We start from the raw sequence: 18,449 nt of genomic DNA, 5'->3' as shown, positions 1-18,449 counted from the left end.
TAATGATGCCAAGTAATCACAGAATTATAAAATAAGAAAAAAAAAATACGTAGTAGCTTAGAAAGCAAATGAAAGTAAACACGCATTTACAAATTAATTATTAGCTTATGTAGATAATGAAGGATTCTTGTAGAATAATTTATGAGTTGAGTTGATTTTGAATTTAACGTCCCGTTCAGCAGCAGAGTAATTTATAAATAAAATTTTAATACATCAATATAAAGAATCATACTTGAGCTCCTTCGTGGCTAAGCGGTTAGCGTACCCGCCTTTGGCGCGGGGGACCCGGGTTCGATTCCCGGTGGGAACTCAAGTGATTCGGATTCCACGTTAATCAGTAGGTCCACGTGTCATGTAGCCTCACTGCTGAACGAGACATTAAACTTAAAGTCAACTCAAAGAATCATACTTCAAGAATTACTATGTTTTCTAAATTTCCAAACACAACGAAATTCGTTTAACTAGCAACCATGCGTGCTTTTGCTTCTGACAAGAATCGCCAATCAAGAAAAAAAATCTGTTATGCCTTAGAACCTGGGTTAATGTAATAAAAGATCACATTTCTTCCTTCCAAAGCATTATAGCACCAGACGTTTATGTTAAAAATTGTAAAACATCTCCCACTCTGTGGATATTATTTTTGTATATACATAATTCTTTCATAAAATAAATGTATTTTATACTCCTGTCGACTATCTGTATACAACTGTGATGGAAAACGCTACAGTGCATTTGGAATTGGTTAGCAATGCTGTTTGTTTTGGCGTTCCTTGTGGCTCCTGTTACATGCTGACCCTACATTTGGCAGGTTCAGAGTTTGCTTATCAGAACGTATAACATTAATAAGCATTGTTTAGTCTCATGTGGGAGCAACGTTCTATATTCCATTCATGGTGCAGTGCTTACAACGAAGACTGATGATTTGGAATGTTGTTTTTCTTTCATGCACGTGTGTGTGGGTGTATATGTGGCATTCCTGATTCATATACCTTTCGAGTGTGTTTCGTTTTTCAGTGATTGCGTTGTATATGTGTTCTAATTCTGTGAGTGATTTACAGTTCTGAATCAATTCTATACAATGAATTTTGTAAATAATTTACAGAAGAAGTCATTTTCCCAGCTCTCGGCTGAGGAGAAACTTGCGATTAAAGAACTTGGAAGGCCAATGCCAGACTTAGATATAGTGCAGAGCATAAAAACAGGTAAAAGGCAGTTCAGGAGAGTGTTCAAAAAAGTTATATACAATAGTAATGATTGGTTGTGTGGGTGCGAAGTAAAAAATGCGCTATTTTGCTTTCCGTGTTTGTTGTTTGGTGGTGAAGAGTCGTGGACAAAATCAGGCGTAACAGATTTAAACCATTTATGCTCAAACTTAAAAAAACACGAATCTTCGGCTTCACATTTAAGAAGTGTTTTAAAATTCACACTTTTTGGAAAAGTAAATATTGCTTCGCAATTGGACAGTGCTTATAGGAGAAAACTGGAAGAACACAATGAAAAAGTCAAACATAACAGGTACGTACTGAATATTATCATAAACTGTGTTCGTTTTTATGGCGTTTTTGAACTTGCTTTAAGAGGGCACGATGAAACTGACTTGTCCTCCAATCCGGGAGTATTTAGAGGATTAATAGATTTCAGTTCAGAGTTAGACGTTGCTTTGAGAAATCATTTAGTAAAAGCTACAGTGTTTAACGGGACGTCGAAAACGATCCAGAATGAGCTCCTACAAGTAATGTTTGAAGTCTGTCAGGAAGAAATGACACATGAAATTAAAGAAGCTGATTTCCTGGCTATTATAGCCGACGAAACAAGTGACATCTCAAATATATTTCAAATGGTTATCGTTTTTCGGTACGTAGTAAAGGGCAAACCAGTAGAACGCTTTTGGAACTTTATTTCACCACCAAAGCACGATGCTGAAACATTAGCTTCTTATTTGCTTGCAGAATTGAAAAACCAAAGGTTAGGTCTTCATGAAAATTCACGCAAATTAATTGCACAAACCTATGACGGTGCAGTCTGGTTCTACTAGGGGGGTACAAGCAATAGTTAAAGACACTTTTCCTAGTGCCGAATATATACATTGTTACGCTCATCAAGTTAATTTGGTTATGAGCAAAGCTGCTTCCGTAAATAGAAATGTAAGAGTTTTCTTTTCTAATTTACAAGGTATTTGCACATTTTTTTCTGGTAGCCCACAGAGAACCGCAGTTTTGGATTCAATAGTTCAGAAACGGTTGCCTCGGGCAAGTAATACTCGTTGGAATTTTATATCTAGAAGTGTAAATACCGTATTTGACCATAAAAAAGACATCATCCAGTGCATGAATAAGATACTAACGATGGATGAGATAAAAAATGCAAATACAATCCACCAGGCTGATGGCCTAAAAAAATCCTTATCAGTCACCACTTCAATTTTTGGCTATCTTTCTTCAGCAAAATAATGCCACTTGTAGAAATTTTGTTTGGGCAGCTTCAAAAGAGAGAAATTGACCCTTCATCTGCACAACAGGCGATTTTAAACTTTGAAAAGAACATTAATGCAATAAGAAATCAAATTGATGACGACAGGAACAAGGGAATAGAATCTACAGAGAGAAAATCAAAAAAGAGGAAGAGTGATAGTACAGAATGGAACAGAGAATCTAAAGAAGTATGTGATGTTATAATTTGCGAAGCTAAAACCCGGTTTAAATTCACAGGACATCTTATGGCAGCAATGTTGTTTTCACCAGATATGTTTCCAGAGTATGCTGTAAATTTTCCAAGAGAAACAGTCAATAAAGTGTGTTCAATTTACAGTTTTTTCGACAACACTAAGCTCTGTCACGAACTGTCTTCAATCTACGCTGCAGAGGAATTTAAATCCCTCTCGGGGGCTGTGGGTTTGCTAGAATTCATTGTCCAGAATAATTTAGAAAAATCATTCAGTGAATCTACAAAGCTTCTGAAGTTGATATTAACTGTACCTATGACATCAGCAGAAGGAGAAAGGTGTTTTTCCACATTGAAAAGAATTAAGACATTTTTAAGAAATTCGATGTCTCAAAAAAAGAAAGGTTATCAGCATTGGCTATGCTCTCCATTGAAAAAGACTTGATAATGGGTATACCAGACTTCAACCAGTGTGTAATAGACAGATTTGCTGCAATCAAAGAGAGAAGAATGGACTTTCTATTTAAATAAGGTGAGTAATCTGATAAAATTTTCTACATTAATTTTTAGTTCTTTTAAACATTATTTTATTTATTTTCATATGCCACATAGTACTTGCATCTAAAGTTAAACTGATTAATCAGTAAGTCCAGTTTATGTCTTCCGTCTCCAATTGTTCGTACTGCAACACCCGAGACCACAATCCACCGGCCGCCACTGCTCTTGAGTCCTCGATCTTTGCATTTCGTTCCGATACTTCCAGCAAAATTATCAAATTCATCGCACAGGGAACTCACATCGCAGTTTACAGAATTATGGTTGGACAACTTCTGCAAGAGACCCCTGGGAAGAAGACCTTCAGGAAGTAGAGTACATCAAACCCGACTGGGTTGGTTTGACACAGGACATTGGCATTGATTTCTTTCTAAGGCGATTAACCTTTCAGTTCTCTAAACTATAAATTTCTATAACGAAAAAGAACATGACACGAAGTATGACATCCATGTGGATAAGAAATCGATGCATTTTCGAATCTCCATTTAAGTCAGATAAAACTCAGAACAAGAATTCAAAAGAAAGGACTGCTTTACAAAATCGAAATGCCTATTAGCTTTAATCTATCACATAAACTGTACTGTTTTAATTAGAAAGCAGATTAATTATTCTTGAATTGCAATAATTATGAGGTGTTCAAGCTACTTAATATGTGAGCAAAATAATAATCTCAAGCGTTATTTCATAACAATATTTAAAATAACTAAGAAGAAAGCTATTTACCGAGGAAAACAGATTAATGTTTGCAACAACATTCTTTATAACCATAGTAACGTTTTTAATTTTGTTCATCATTTACATGTGACATTTTCTCTCAAATTCTATTCCTTTTCAAAATTTCAAGATTGTCTACACATAGCAGTAGCAGCATTCTACCACTTCACCAGCCTCTGTCTCCTGTTTCCTTAAAATAAATTCTTTGGTAGAGTATGCAGCAAAATTTGTGCGTTTAAATAGAACTATGAGGTTTACTGCATCAAATATGAAAGAATTTGTTGCGATTATCACAATTCCTCATCTCAGTTAATCATTAGAAAGTTTCTTCACGGAGTATGCAGCAGAACTTTTGGCGTTCACATAATTCCAAAGGATTTGCTACATCAAATATCAAAGAATTTGCAGGAACCTGGTTCTCCGTCCTAAGATTGCAAGATGCATATGATCCTTCATCTCCCTCCAGAGAAAAAAACTATGGTTTTGTGGAAATCTTGACGTGGTTGAGGGGCTTTAAATCAACATCTGCCTGCACCAATTTCTTAATCTGCAATGAATGAAAAATAATATTTTACTTTTTTCTTTCCAGATGAAGAATTCCAGAAATATTTATCCAGTTTATTAGCTATGAGGGAATAAGCAATAGATACTGAAGAAAGAAAATTAAATGTGATGAAATCCTTCAATTTTACGTCCCATGATTATGTCTTTTATGCAAAGGAACATGGATGATTAAGTTAAGTGAATGATGATGGAAGAATTGATGGAATGATTATACGGGTGAAAGTGAAAGTATCTCGAGAAAACCTACGGACACGATGTTGTCTACTACAAACTTACTGCACCGGGGATCAAACCAGGGACATAATGCACCAGAGGTAAGTACCCTATCACTGAGTTACCGTTTCCCCGATATCGAAGAAAAAAAATAATAATTTAAAATTAAGAGACGGAAATGTTTACTTTATCAAACTCCAGATCCTGAAATAAATTAACAAGACTACACTCAGAGTCAGCACTTCACAGAATCTACAAGAAAAATGTAATGAAAACCAGTTCAAAACTAGAGGGAAAGGATGTATTTTAATAGGAATGAAATAATGAATTCCATTATTTCGTAATAATCTGGAATTAAACAATTAAATTGGAATGCTACTTATTTTTAATGTATCAGTGAATATTACATTATTCTAAATCACTAACGCCAAAAAAATGAAGCAATAAGAACTGGGTTTTTGATAAAAGCTAACATAGGTGAATATTATCACTAAAATTTGACGGAAGATTATATTGGTCAGAAGCAAACTTCAACTCTATATAAAGAACTCAAATTTTACTTTATTTGATTTCAGCCTTTTCCAGTTTATATATATTGGTTATATAATAATAATAATAATTAATATATATATATATATATATATATAATGTTATATAATATTATATATAATAAATAATAATAATAATAATAACGTCTAGTAGCATGTCACTGCAATATTGTAACTAAAAGCTCTTACGTACATATATATGTAAAGATGCTTTAAAAATGTCTGATTCTTACATCTTAATTTTGTAGTACAATGAATGTAATGATGCTCAATTTCTTAGCTTTTTTTTTCCTTTAAGGTTTCTGTAAACGGACGAAAGTAAGCTGTTATTGTTTGTTTTCGAAAGGGAGCAGCGAGGACATGTAAGCAAGCGAGAGACAGAAAAGCCCAAATATGTCTAGTTCCTGAATACAATTAACTGTCTTTAAGAAGGTACAAAGATTCGCAACTGTTTCTCTAGGAAAAAAAGAAAGAAAGAAAAAAGGAAAAGGACAATAATAAAGACTCTAATTTTCAATAACACTATATCTTTAATATTTGGTATTTCCTAAGTTTCTCTTAATTGCGCACCGCCAGTAAAACACTATATATATAGTGAAACATAAACGTTAATTGAAAAATTTCAACTAGAAACCAACTTTATTGAAATAATGATGGAAGAGCGAATTTATTAGTACATATTTGTTATCAGCTTTTCCAGAGAATAATACAGTACTTATTATTATAAAAAGAAAGAAAAAATATATAGTATAAAGATTGCACAATATGAAAGTGATTCAACAGGCAGTCATGAGAAATGAGTCAAACCCACACTAAAAGCAACACTTATTCGAGATTGGAAAACACTATTTCTACTTCACAACAATTTCCCTCAAAATCTAACTATATGGCACGATCGAAAACTAGCACTTAAACAACTACTACACATTAAGAACATACAAAATTTAAAAAATTGATAAATATCTCAAAGATATATAAATAAAAAAATAAATTCCCCGTATCTAACGTATGTTTCTTTTTATTTAAATCCTAATTGTTTCGATGCCTATGTCAGCAATCTGGCATGTACTTCAGAGAAACTAACCCTTAAGTGTTTAAATTGTGTCTCTACATGATGGTTTTCTCAATTAGTTAACAAACACAACTTATTTAAAGACACTGCTGAAATCTTATATCTCAAATGATTACTCGAAAACTGTTGCAAATAATAAACGTATTTTCTTGAACATGTACGCACAGATTCAATTCTCCTTCACAGTTCTTATGAAAAATTACTAAGAAGATTTCCGTAAAATCACGATTAAATCAGAAAGTAACTTTACGGAACTAAAATTATTATGTTGATAATCTCAGTTTTTCAAGCTCGTGTATGGAAATGTGTCAATGTAAACAAATTTGTATCGGAATGGTAAAAAGAAGTATTTCAATAAGAATTAAAGAGCATGCGAGAGACACCAAGTTCCCATATTAGGTGGTATCAAGATTACGAAAGCATTTATCTTCATCCAAGCACATCACAAATGAGGTCAAATCGCTTCATAAGACTTCGTAGGAAATCGAAACGGCACTTAAAAATCATATTACATTAGGACTAAAGAGTCGGAACTAAATCGTGATTAGGGATCATTTGACAAAGGTTGGAACTAGCTAGGCAACTACAATAAATAAATAACCATAGAGGTGTCAAGAATACGCATTAAAATGTTCATCTTTACCTAAAACCTTTTGGCAATTTTTCATAAGCAGTATTCTAATATAGTGACTCCTGATCTATAAAGGAGAATTAAATCTGTGCATATATGTGAGTCAATCCATTCTAAGTGATCAAGCATGTGCCGCTCGACCATCACCAAAAAATCTAATTTTTTCATGAATGTTTATCCTGTATCAGGGTACTTCAAAACCACAATTCATTACTTTTTACAACATCCAATGGCGACACAGCGGCTGCCGTCATTTTCAAGTTTTTCGATTTTAGGCGTTTAAGTTGTTTTGAATATTTCTATCACACTGTGATCTACATTCCCAAGTCAGTGAACACTTACTCGCTGTAAACACTAACTGCAGAATGAAAATCAAACGAAAGGACAACAGTCTCCTGCATGAGTTGACAGTTAAAATAAGAATATATAGGACTGAATATCACTGATATAACAAACAGCAAGAACAATGAGTACTTACGGACTTTTTTGTCAAGTGGGCATTTTGACATGTCTCGCTTTCTGCTGATAGCGGCATTCTTCACCAGTGCTGCTGTGGATGTGATAAGACAGTCAGTAGCGTAGCGTTAACTTTCGCAATGGGTAGACAGGATATATATATATATATATATATATATATATATATATATATATATATATATATATATATATATATATATATATATATAGAGAGAGAGAGAGAGAGAGAGAGAGGGGGTTCAGTGCTCCACGGTTATGCTCTGAGAATAAGGCAAATGATGATGAGTTGGATGATAGTGGTGGAGTGACGAAAGTGGGAGAGAATCTCGAGAAAATCTACACACACAGTGTATGTCCTGTATAAAACCAACTTGGTGGGATTTGGAATCTAACCAGGGACCCTACGCATCAGAGGTGATTGCTCTGTCACCGAGCTACCGAGGCTTCTCTTTAAACACTTGTTTAAAAAAATTCCATTTACATTATTACATAATAACAATAACTTTAGACTTTTCGATTTAACCATTTTATTTATTTTGGAATTATTTGCAGTTTAAAACCTCATATTAATATTGAGATAGTTTGACGTCTCTTGTAACCTGAAATGCACATGTTTATATTCCACATATATCCAAATATATGAAAATTATCAATTATATAATCTATTATTTGGGGCCGCGGTGGCTTAGTGGTGCATGGGGTCTTTGGTTCGATCCCAGTTCGCGCCAAATGAATTTTGTGGTGGACAAACACCGTGTGTGGAGTTTTCTTGGGGTTCTGCCGTTTCCTCCCACTTTTTTCAATCCACCATTTCCTCCCACTTTCTTCATTCCACCATTTCATTCATTTCTCGTCATCACCGTCTATTTTAGCCCAGCCGACATAACTGTGGGACGTAAAACTCAAAGATTTCATTTCATTTTTAATATATTATTAGAAAGAGCAGACACATGGTGCAGAATATCGCATCGATATCCAGAACCTAATGAAATTATGAGTTTAAGGTTTTTATTTCCTGATGAAAACCCCTGAATGAGTAAAATTATAGGAACTCTCTTTTAATAATAATTTCCGAAAGGAACATTTTTAGTGTAACAATTTTTACAAACTCCTAACAAAATTTCGTTAGAAACTTATTTTCGCGAGGTTACACTGCTATATATGATGTACAGAAAATCAATTTCGATAAGCACATTCCTTAGCGATTAAATTAAACCAGTATATCGATATAAATTTATTCTGACAAATCTCGGTATATACACTAAATACATTAAATTGAATTACTAATTTACTTTTATGTATAATCTTCCTATTAGCTTTGCACGATTCCTGATTCAAAAAGTAAACTCATAAATTGGCTATTTTTAAAGTTAAGCTTAGACATGCCATTTAATAACAACTGGTGCAGTAAATCTATTTCCAATCATTTGATTTGCACATAATTAATAACTCAGACAGACCCAAATACAAATTTACCTAACGATTTTAAAAACAACAACTTCTGCTCTTGCTTTTGCCTTTCCCAGTGTTGATACACTCTAGTATTGCGATTAAACAGAAGCTGAACCTAGATCGTGAAAGATTTATATGAATTTCTGTATCGATAAAACCTTCTTAAGGCAGTTATTAATTTAGGTTTTTATTTCCTTTTATTTGTTAATAATTTTTCTTGAAATATGATTGAATATCTAAAAGGAAGAATGAAAAGTATACTGGATTTAAAATGGTATCATTTCGCTAAGTATGGCATCACTGCTACTGAGACATTTTTCCCGATGTCTCTTTGCTAGGTTGTTTCAGCGAGTGAGAAGCCTACAGCCATATGCGCGCGCCGCTTTCTCAAGTGTATTGTTTCAGCCGCGTTGAGACATATTTCTTGTTGTCTCTGCAGCCTGTTTGACGGAGATAGAACTTTTTTTTCCCGAGTTTTGTAAAGTAAAATTATTTAGAAAGTCTCTACTACTATTCTTATTAATCAAGCTCTCGCTGGCCCTAGTATTTCTACATTTTTCTTCAACATGAAATGAATATTAGTTCTTATTAATAAGGAAATTCCAAAGCTATGTTCTTTTAATTTGAAAGGGTAGACAGTGTCTCAATGTCTCATAGCACCCTACGCTACTGAAGACAGTGTTACAACTAGAGGAAAGAAACTAGCTTGAAAGTCTTGACTGGACTAACCATTCATCCTATTTTACTTTAGCTCACAACAACGAATTTCCAGTTGAATTTGTGAACAAAACACCTCCTAGAGTATGACGTCATTACTTAATACTTTGACCCCCTTCTGCTCAAAAGCACAAAACGCGCTTTGTTGTGTGTTATGGTATACTAAAGGACTAACTATTCCCAAAATTTCAGATTTTTCTTTTTATCCAGGTCCATTGGAGATATTGGACAGTGAAACATGTTAAATTGGCATAATTCCCGAACTTTACGATTTTTTTTTCAGACATTGGGAAGCAGCTACACAGGTCTGAAAATTTTTGTGTATAAACTTATGATCCCATACTACATACACGCACAAATTCAGACCTCTATATCAGTTGTTTCATCTTCCCAAATATGTCTTAAATGTCCAAAAATGTTGCTACTGTAGGCCCTGATTTCACCCCTTTCAAGTGGTTTTAGGCAAAAATGTAAAGAGATCAAACTTTTAGCTCTGTACAAGCTGGAGACGTCCAGCAATTTACAATTTGGTAGGACAAATACATGTCGAGATATTCAAAACAACGTAAACGCCTAAAATCGAAAAACCGGAATAAATTATCCGTCATAAAATCTTCGGCACAAATGAGTTATGGAATATTGTCAGGTTATTAATAAAATATTTATTTATGAAATATGAAGAATATTGCATGGGCATGCGCGCCGACTACATGGGTGCTCCGAGGCTCCAGCACCCACAAGATTTTTAGTTTTGGACCCGGGTTTGAACCTGTTTCTCTTGCGTTTAAGTCAGCCGTGTTACCGACTGAGCTTGAGTAGCCCCAACTTATCCTTATAGCACCGATATATTTTACTTTATTACAGCACAGCTCTTCATGACAGTGTTCATAAAAGATAACTAAAAATAAATCAATCAAATATCGAGACTTCCCTGAAAACATATAGGCTAACACGTCCCACCACTGATATGCACCCACATAAATTTTGGAAAGTCGGCGCCGTTGTGCGTGTTTTTTTCTTTTTTTGAGAAAATCGTCCGAAAAGAACTCACCCCCCAAGAATAAACTATCTCTCATATTTTTTTTCAGAACAAATGAATTTTGTCATATTGTCATGGTAGAAATGAAATATTTTTATGAAGTATGAATAAAATTACCTGAGTCGTTTCTATGAAAATCGTCGAAAAAAAGCTCACCTCGATGAATAAACTACCCCTCGTACATCTTTCAGGACAAGTGAGTTATGATATATATTAACGAAATATTTATTTAGGAAATATGAACAAAATCACCTGAGTCGTTTTGAGAGTATCGTCCAAAAGGAAACTCACCGCATGAATGAATTACTCCTTCTAGATTTTTCCGAGAGTAATGACTTATACCACATACTAGAGTTATTTTATTTATGAAATATGAACAAAATCCTTCGGGCTGTTTTTTGAGAAAATCACATTTTTATAAATTTTACCCTTAAGTAAACTACCATTATTTTAGGTTTAGGAAAAAAATGGACCTGGCGCCGGAGGATCACATAAAAAACTTAAGTTTAAAATTTGGTGGAGATACATTGAACCTATGGCATTTAGGTGAGTGTACATCAGGACCAACATACTGACAGATGTCGAAAACTCACTTTTTTGCTATCTACGGGATATGAAACGTGTAAATCCATTGAAATTTCTATTTTTTTCACGGTCACTAAACTTTCTTCTCTCCTTTGATAGCTCGAGAGCCCTCGTAGCTAAGTAGATAGCATACGCACCTTTGACGTGGAAGAGCTGTTTCGATTCTAGGTGGGAGCTCATGTGGTTCGGATCCCACATTAAGTTGTAGGTCCACATCTCATATAATCTTGCTGTTGAAAGGGATACTAAACTGAAAATGAAATCAAATCATATCCTTTCGTCGTCCGAAAGTAAATAAAAGGTACGGGCCACCGCACTAAACTTTCTCGCTCCAGTTCTTAGAGCTAAATCATGTGCTGCAGTTATTAATGGAACAAAATTATAATTCATTTTTCGGAAAACTTCACGGGAAGAAAACATCCTCTTGTAGATTTTTCCATAAGAAATAACTTATTCCATATGATAGATTAGTAATGAAATATTTGTATATTAAATAATAACAAAATCGCATGAGTGATATTTTACAAAACTGTCTTTTTAGAAGATCACTTTAAGAGTAAACTATCCCTTAATAATATAATATCACAGAAGATATTTATGGAACATTATTGAAATAATAATCAAATATTTATTTGTGAAATATGACCAAAATTACCTGATTCTTTGAGAAAATAGTTCGAAAAAAAACATGGATATTTAAAGACAACTGAGTTATATTGTCAGGTTATTAATGAAATATAAACAAAATCGGATGTCATTTTTGAGAAAATTGTCCTAAAAACTCTCCACCAAGAATAAAATACTTCTCGATTTTACTAGAAAACTGACTTATGCCACATGGTTATTTTCTTTAAAAAAATTTATAAGATATAAACAAAATCATTAGGGTCGTTTTTGAGAAAACAGCATTTTTTATCTTTACCCTTAAATAAACTACCTTTATTTTTAGGGGTAGGAAGGAAAATTCGAAAACCTCTTGGAGACTCATATAAAATATTTAAGTTTAAAGTTTGTTTGAGATACGTGGTATGGTATGTTCTCTAGGTGAGTGTACATCAGGACGAATGGACCAATATACAAATGACAATCATTTTTTTCGGTATATATGAGTAGGATAATGTAGATTTCTAAACGTCAAAAGGGATACCACCTCTTGCTAAAATAAGTAGACAAGCTATAGAAAGTGTCATCATCTCAATTGCTACATGGGGAAAGTATGTCTTGATTTCTAAACTGTGTGAATGACATTTGGGATATGAATGATATTTGGGAGATGTTATTGACCTTTGATGAATAGTGTGGCCAGCAGGACTATGGTTCCTGGGTTGAGAATGGCCCCTGAGTTCCCAGGGATATCTTATAGCCCCCAGGAGCTTTTTGAGAGTTCGTATGCCAAAGCATACCCGTAGTTCCCTGACTTTCCAGGTTCGATTCTAGGTACAGTAAAAAATTAGTTGTTAAAACTTTGTTATGATCCCTGTAGTCCGGGGTCCCCAGAGACCTACAGCTTTTATTTCATTTGTATTATTTATTTTAAATTAGATCATTTGCTTTTGCAAATTCAGAACACTATGTGTGAAAGTTTAAAAAAAAACTAGTTGTTAAAGTGGTCCCTACCCTCCCAGGAGCCCTATGTAAAAGGCCTGCACAGTAAGTGCTTAGCCATAGCATTAGAAACTATGTTTCGTACGAATGAAAAAGAACATGAATCGAATCCGGGACACCCACGGCAAAGGCGTGCACGGCAAGTGCTTAGCCATGACATTGGAAACTATGTTTTGTAGGAATAAAAATTCAAACACCAAAGGCGTGCACAGTAAGTACTTAGCCATGACATTAGAAACTATGTTTCGTACGAATAAAAAGAATGGGAATCGAATACAGGATATGGAAGGAAGGAACATTTCTTTCTTCATTTATTGATTCGAATACTCAATGAGTGTGATCATACTAAAATGCGCGACCTTGTTAGGTGGAAATATTACTTCTTTATTCATTCATTTCATTGTACATGTGCTTGATGATGGCTCATATACTGTATACAGAAGATGATCGTCGTACATCCTTCTTAGCTGAAGTCAGGAGGCTAACTGAAGTTATCGTGGGCTTTTGGAACCCGAATGGATGGACTGAAGTGAAAGTTGGTGGTGTAGGGTAATGATATTACTACTACGCGATATCACAGAATACCATCGGAGAATAGAAAAGAACTTTGGCGCCGTGATGAGTAGACATCAGAGAATACCGCCGATGCAATAGAAAAGAAATTTGGCGCCGCGCTGGGTGGGCATGAGAGAATACCGACGAGGAAAAAAAGAAGTTTAACATCACAGAATACCAACAACGTAATAGAAAGGAACTTTGGCGCCGTGATGAGTAGACATCAGAGAATACCGACATATAATAGAAAACAAGTTTAACATCACATAATACCAACGAGACAGTAGTAAAGAATTTTGGCGCCACGATGAGTAGATATTTGAGAATACTGACGGGGAAATAAAAAACAAGTTTAATGTCACAGATTAACAACGGAGAATAGAAAAGAAATTTGATATTGCGAAGGGTAGACATTAGAGAATTCTAACTTGGAATAAAAAAATGTGTTTTATATTGTAAAAGAATTTGTTAATAGAATATTACTTGTAAATAACTTATTTGTACCTGAATAACATAGATTTCCTTTTGAAAATATGCAAACCAATTATTTGCAAATGGCGGACATTTGAATGATCATGTGATAACATTATTAATGAAATGTTGTAATAGAAGATGTGAATGAACGGTATATGATATTGCCTGAATTACATTAATGAAGGAATGTTCTTCAAATAGAATAACAAATTTCTTTTGAAAAGATGTGAATGAGCAGAACATGATGTAAATAATATTATTGATGATGTGCTGTTGTTTTAAGAGAATAAGTGAATGCCCTTGATCACGTGAATAACATATGATGACATGAAGTAACCTTATAAATGAACTGTAAATATGTGATTTTCCTTGTACCCTATAGTTATGAAAATTGTGTAGAGAATAGGGACAGTGAAAGTTGTTTGTTTTGAAAAAATATTTTAAATGTTGTAATAGGGAGCCGTTTGAAAAATGCGTTTTTAAAGTATCACGAGCTATGACGTCGTTGGTAAAATTTTCTTTATATATAGTTTTGAAGAGAAGATGGGCATAGAATCGTCATGGAGTATTTCAGTCAAACACAACGTGAAGTAGCATTTCGCGCTGAAATCGACTGGGATTCTTCGTTTGACTTTGTCGAATCTCTAAAGAAGAAAAAGTTGAAGGCTTCACGGGATTCTCCCGACCTTTTTATAGAAGGTACATTTTTTCACCAGCATCAACAGAAGTCATTATACATACAGAAATTATAGATTTAAGAGAAGAGTCAGTATTAATATCGACATCACCAATAGGATCATCAGGAACATCGTCATCACCATTACCATCATTATTATCGGTAGATGGTCCAGCAAAATCATTGGGTCCAGTTGAAGCAGTGGCTGCAGTTGAAGATGTGGCAAAGACATTGGGTCCAGTTGAAGCAGTGGCTGCAGTTGAAGATCTGGCAAAGACATTGGGTCCATTTGAAGCAGTGGTTTTAGTTGAATATTTGGCAAAGACATTGAGTCCAGTTGAAGCGATGGTTCCAGTAAATGGCCCGGAAAAAACATCGGATCCTGTTGAAGCGATGGTTCCAGTAAATGGCGCGGCAAAGACATTGGGTCCAGTTGAAACGGTGGTTCCACTAAATGGTGTGGCAAAGACATTGGGTCCAGTTGAAGCAGTTGTTGCAGTTGAAGATTTGGCAAAGGCATTGGCTTCAGTTGAAGCGGTGGTTCAAGTAAATGGTCCAGCAAAGACATTGGTTCCAGGTGAAGCGGTGGTTCCAGTAAATGGTGCGGCAAAGACATTGGTTCCAGCTGAAGCGGTGGTTCCAGTAAATGGTGCGGCAAAGTCATTGGGTCCAGTTGAAGCGGTGGTTCCAACAACAGTAAAAATTCTAACAATGGGACGGAGCTTACTGGAAAGACCATAATCTCCGGATCTATTTAGTGAAGGGGATGAAGAAGAAATTTTTCAACTATTTGAGAAAGTGGATGAAATTAAACCAGCTTCACCAGAACATTTTCCAATGGACTTGCTAGCTTCATCGCAAAAATACCCTTTGGATTTGTCAGTGCACTCGAAATAAGAAAAATGTGATTGTTCATGGGACTTTGTAAACGAAAACTACAGGTACATTAAAAATTGTGTTGACGAATGGAATCCTACTAACGTTTTATTTTGTAAGGGGTGCGTTTATGATTCCGCGTGGCAAATATCACATAGGTGTCTTTATGTAGACATTGAAACTTTGGAACCTGAGGCATGGTCCATTATGGTAAAAGACAATGTATCAAATTAACTGTTTGATATATTTGTGAGAACACACAAAAATATTAATAGAAATGTATTTGATGAAAAATATTACAAGTTAATAAGAAACCCTGATTATCTACATGATTGAATAGATATCCTATTAGCAAAGGATAAAACATATTAATGTATAATTATCCGATCTCATGTGTATATAATATTTTGGCTTATGTTTTGTTTCCTTTTTATCTTTATATGTATATATTATGTTTATTATTTTTATACTTGCATATACATATTATGCTGATTATTATTATTTTATGTTTGTATACTTGTTTGTTATATGTAAATAAATATATATAGAAATTTTTATATAGAAATATCTGATTTTTATTTAATAATAAAAACTTTTCCTGAATAAAAAGGTAAGAGGTATTTTACAAGGTGAAACATATAACTATTTTTTATACTCTTAAACTTATGGTAAACGATTTTAATCCCTCCTTTCTACAAGTTTGATATTTGATGAGTGTTTATACTACAACTACATTGAATTATTTAAAACTTTGATGAGTTTTGAAAAATCTTACTACTACTACTATTACAATGAATTATTTTAAAGTTTACATTTTCCACCACTATCCGATAACTACTTTATTTTTTATAATTGAAAACGAATTTTGAAAGTTCACACTATATAATTTATTGATTCCCAACAAAGTTGGTTAGAGTTTGTGTAACAATTATTTGACGGATCACACTCTACGAGTGTTCTGTTAAGAAAAATAAAATGAACTGATGAGATGAATTTTTGAAAGAAAGAAAGAAAAATTATCAGTTATCGAACATTAAAATATACTTACATTATAAAATGTAGAAAGTCATTTGTCACATACACACAAAATTAAAGTTATGTTGGAAGAACTAATTCTTCTTCATGGAATTTTTTGAAGTACGATATTGTAAATTGTATTCATACATAAGAAAATTTTTAAAAGTTGTGTAAGGAAATAATAAAAACAAGTAATATATAAAGTAATAAAAAAAATATTTACAAATTTCAATATCCATTAAAATATTGTTTAATACATTCAATATTTATAATATCACATGTGCAATTACATTTTGACTAATACTGCAAAGTCTTTTATCATTTTTTCGTTAACTTACACACATTGTTTTCAGTATTTAAGACATTTTCTAATTGATTTATAGAAGTTTTTACTCTCCATTATTATTATTTACAACTTTTAAAAATGCATATTATATTGTTAAACCTTTTGTAATTAATTGAACATTTTCCCTGCTTAACAATATGTTATATAATGCATATGTAAATCTCCAATCATCAATTTCAATATCACAATGTACTCTTGCAAATTCTTTATATAAGTCATCGAAAGTTTGCATATTAACCATAGCACGCCATGCATTATAGCATAGCATATCATAGTCTAAAGTAATGCATTCATGTTCATCTAAAAGTACTGCGATTTGTAAACATCCATAACAAAAGTTTACGCTTTGGCTTTCGTCTTGCAATACACAGTAACGCACATTGTTCATTTACAGAAAAAGAAGTACACTGATATTCACAATCATCATATACATTAAGGGAGACATATTGATGTTCACACTGACGATTTTTGAAACACATATTTATCATCTTCAAGATACGATTCTCTTAAATCAGAAATATGATAATCATTAAAGGTAATTTCTTGATAAGTATAGTTAAATTTTTTATAAGATATGGTATAATATTCACTTTTATATATTTTACATGCGTTTTCAGATACTGTTTTAATATTTTTTGTCGTGTTGATTTTTAATTAGGAAATTTGACACAGTAGTATTTAATTCTTCATCAGTTTCAGTTACACATTTGTGAACACTGTCGTTCTCACTACGAATGGCACAACTTTCACTAAGTAGAGGTTCAGAAAGTTTATACTTTTCTAAAAATTGCTTTACACCAAGTTCACTTACTTCATTAGGGGTACATTCACACTTTTGTTCATTGAATATTAGAATGTCATTAGAAATTGTATTTTGATCTATTAATTTCTCTTCAAAGGGTATTTCATATGAATATCTGGAATTCCGTCTATACACACCGTCACGTATTATATCTTGTGTAGGGTAGAAAATTTTAAATGCGTCACCTTTTTCTTCAGGAATATCAGAATCATTTGGATGTACAAAAATAATTTTCATTTGTTTTTCAAGTTCAAAACGTTGGTGAAATATACGTAGAGTTTACACATTTATTTGCGATAAGGAAAGATTAGTTTGAATTTCACCTTTCCTTTTTTATGATGAGAAGAATATGTTCTTACATGTAAAGCATTATGTAAATCTTTATTTATTTTTTGCTTTTCACCAGCTGAAACAGCTGATTTTTAACTGTGCATAGTAACAGCGTATAAATCACTTTATATTGTAGTAGCACAACCAAACCCATGCGCAAAATTTATACTCACAAACTATGCCCAAACTTTATACTCACAAGCCATGCGCAAATTGCGAAGAAAATATTCATTTGATCCGTCAGAATGACCTCACTTTTAATTCGACACGTCAGAATAGCGTCACTTTTTCATTGATTACGAGAACTTAAGAAACATTAACCATATATAACCTTATGAAGATATATTATGAAGAAACATACATTTTGTATTGATATAAATGTAAAACTAATGTAATGAATTACTATTTAGATATTATGAGTAATGTCTCACAAAAACAATAGGTATACAAACTAAAAAATACAAAATGGAATGATTTTGACGAATATACATGTAGTAGTAGACTTGTATTTGTGTTATACCTAACCTATAGGTCCCAAAC

The 18,449-nt window shown here is 33.3% G+C and overlaps 1 protein-coding gene across 1 annotated transcript; it reads left to right on the top strand.

The window, feature by feature from the left end:
• Positions 1 to 1,078: 1,078 nt before the first annotated feature.
• On the top strand, positions 1,079 to 2,035 carry LOC145685301 (zinc finger MYM-type protein 1-like). The gene has a single exon (XM_081757670.1). It carries the CDS (start codon positions 1,079 to 1,081, stop codon positions 2,033 to 2,035), a length of 957 nt encoding a protein of 318 aa, XP_081613796.1.
• The last annotated feature ends 16,414 nt before the right edge of the window (positions 2,036 to 18,449 follow it).

This window comes from Thermobia domestica, chromosome 5 (assembly GCF_964235325.1).
Source record: "Thermobia domestica chromosome 5, izTheDome1.hap1.1, whole genome shotgun sequence".
NCBI classification, from domain to species: Eukaryota; Metazoa; Arthropoda; class Insecta; order Zygentoma; family Lepismatidae; genus Thermobia; species Thermobia domestica.
This window is presented reverse-complemented; position numbering and strand designations above follow the sequence as displayed.

What these genes read in the sequence shown, in the direction of transcription:
- LOC145685301 (XM_081757670.1), top strand. Translation starts at nt 1,079, where the DNA reads ATGAATTTTGTAAATAATTTACAGAAGAAGTCATTTTCCCAGCTCTCG.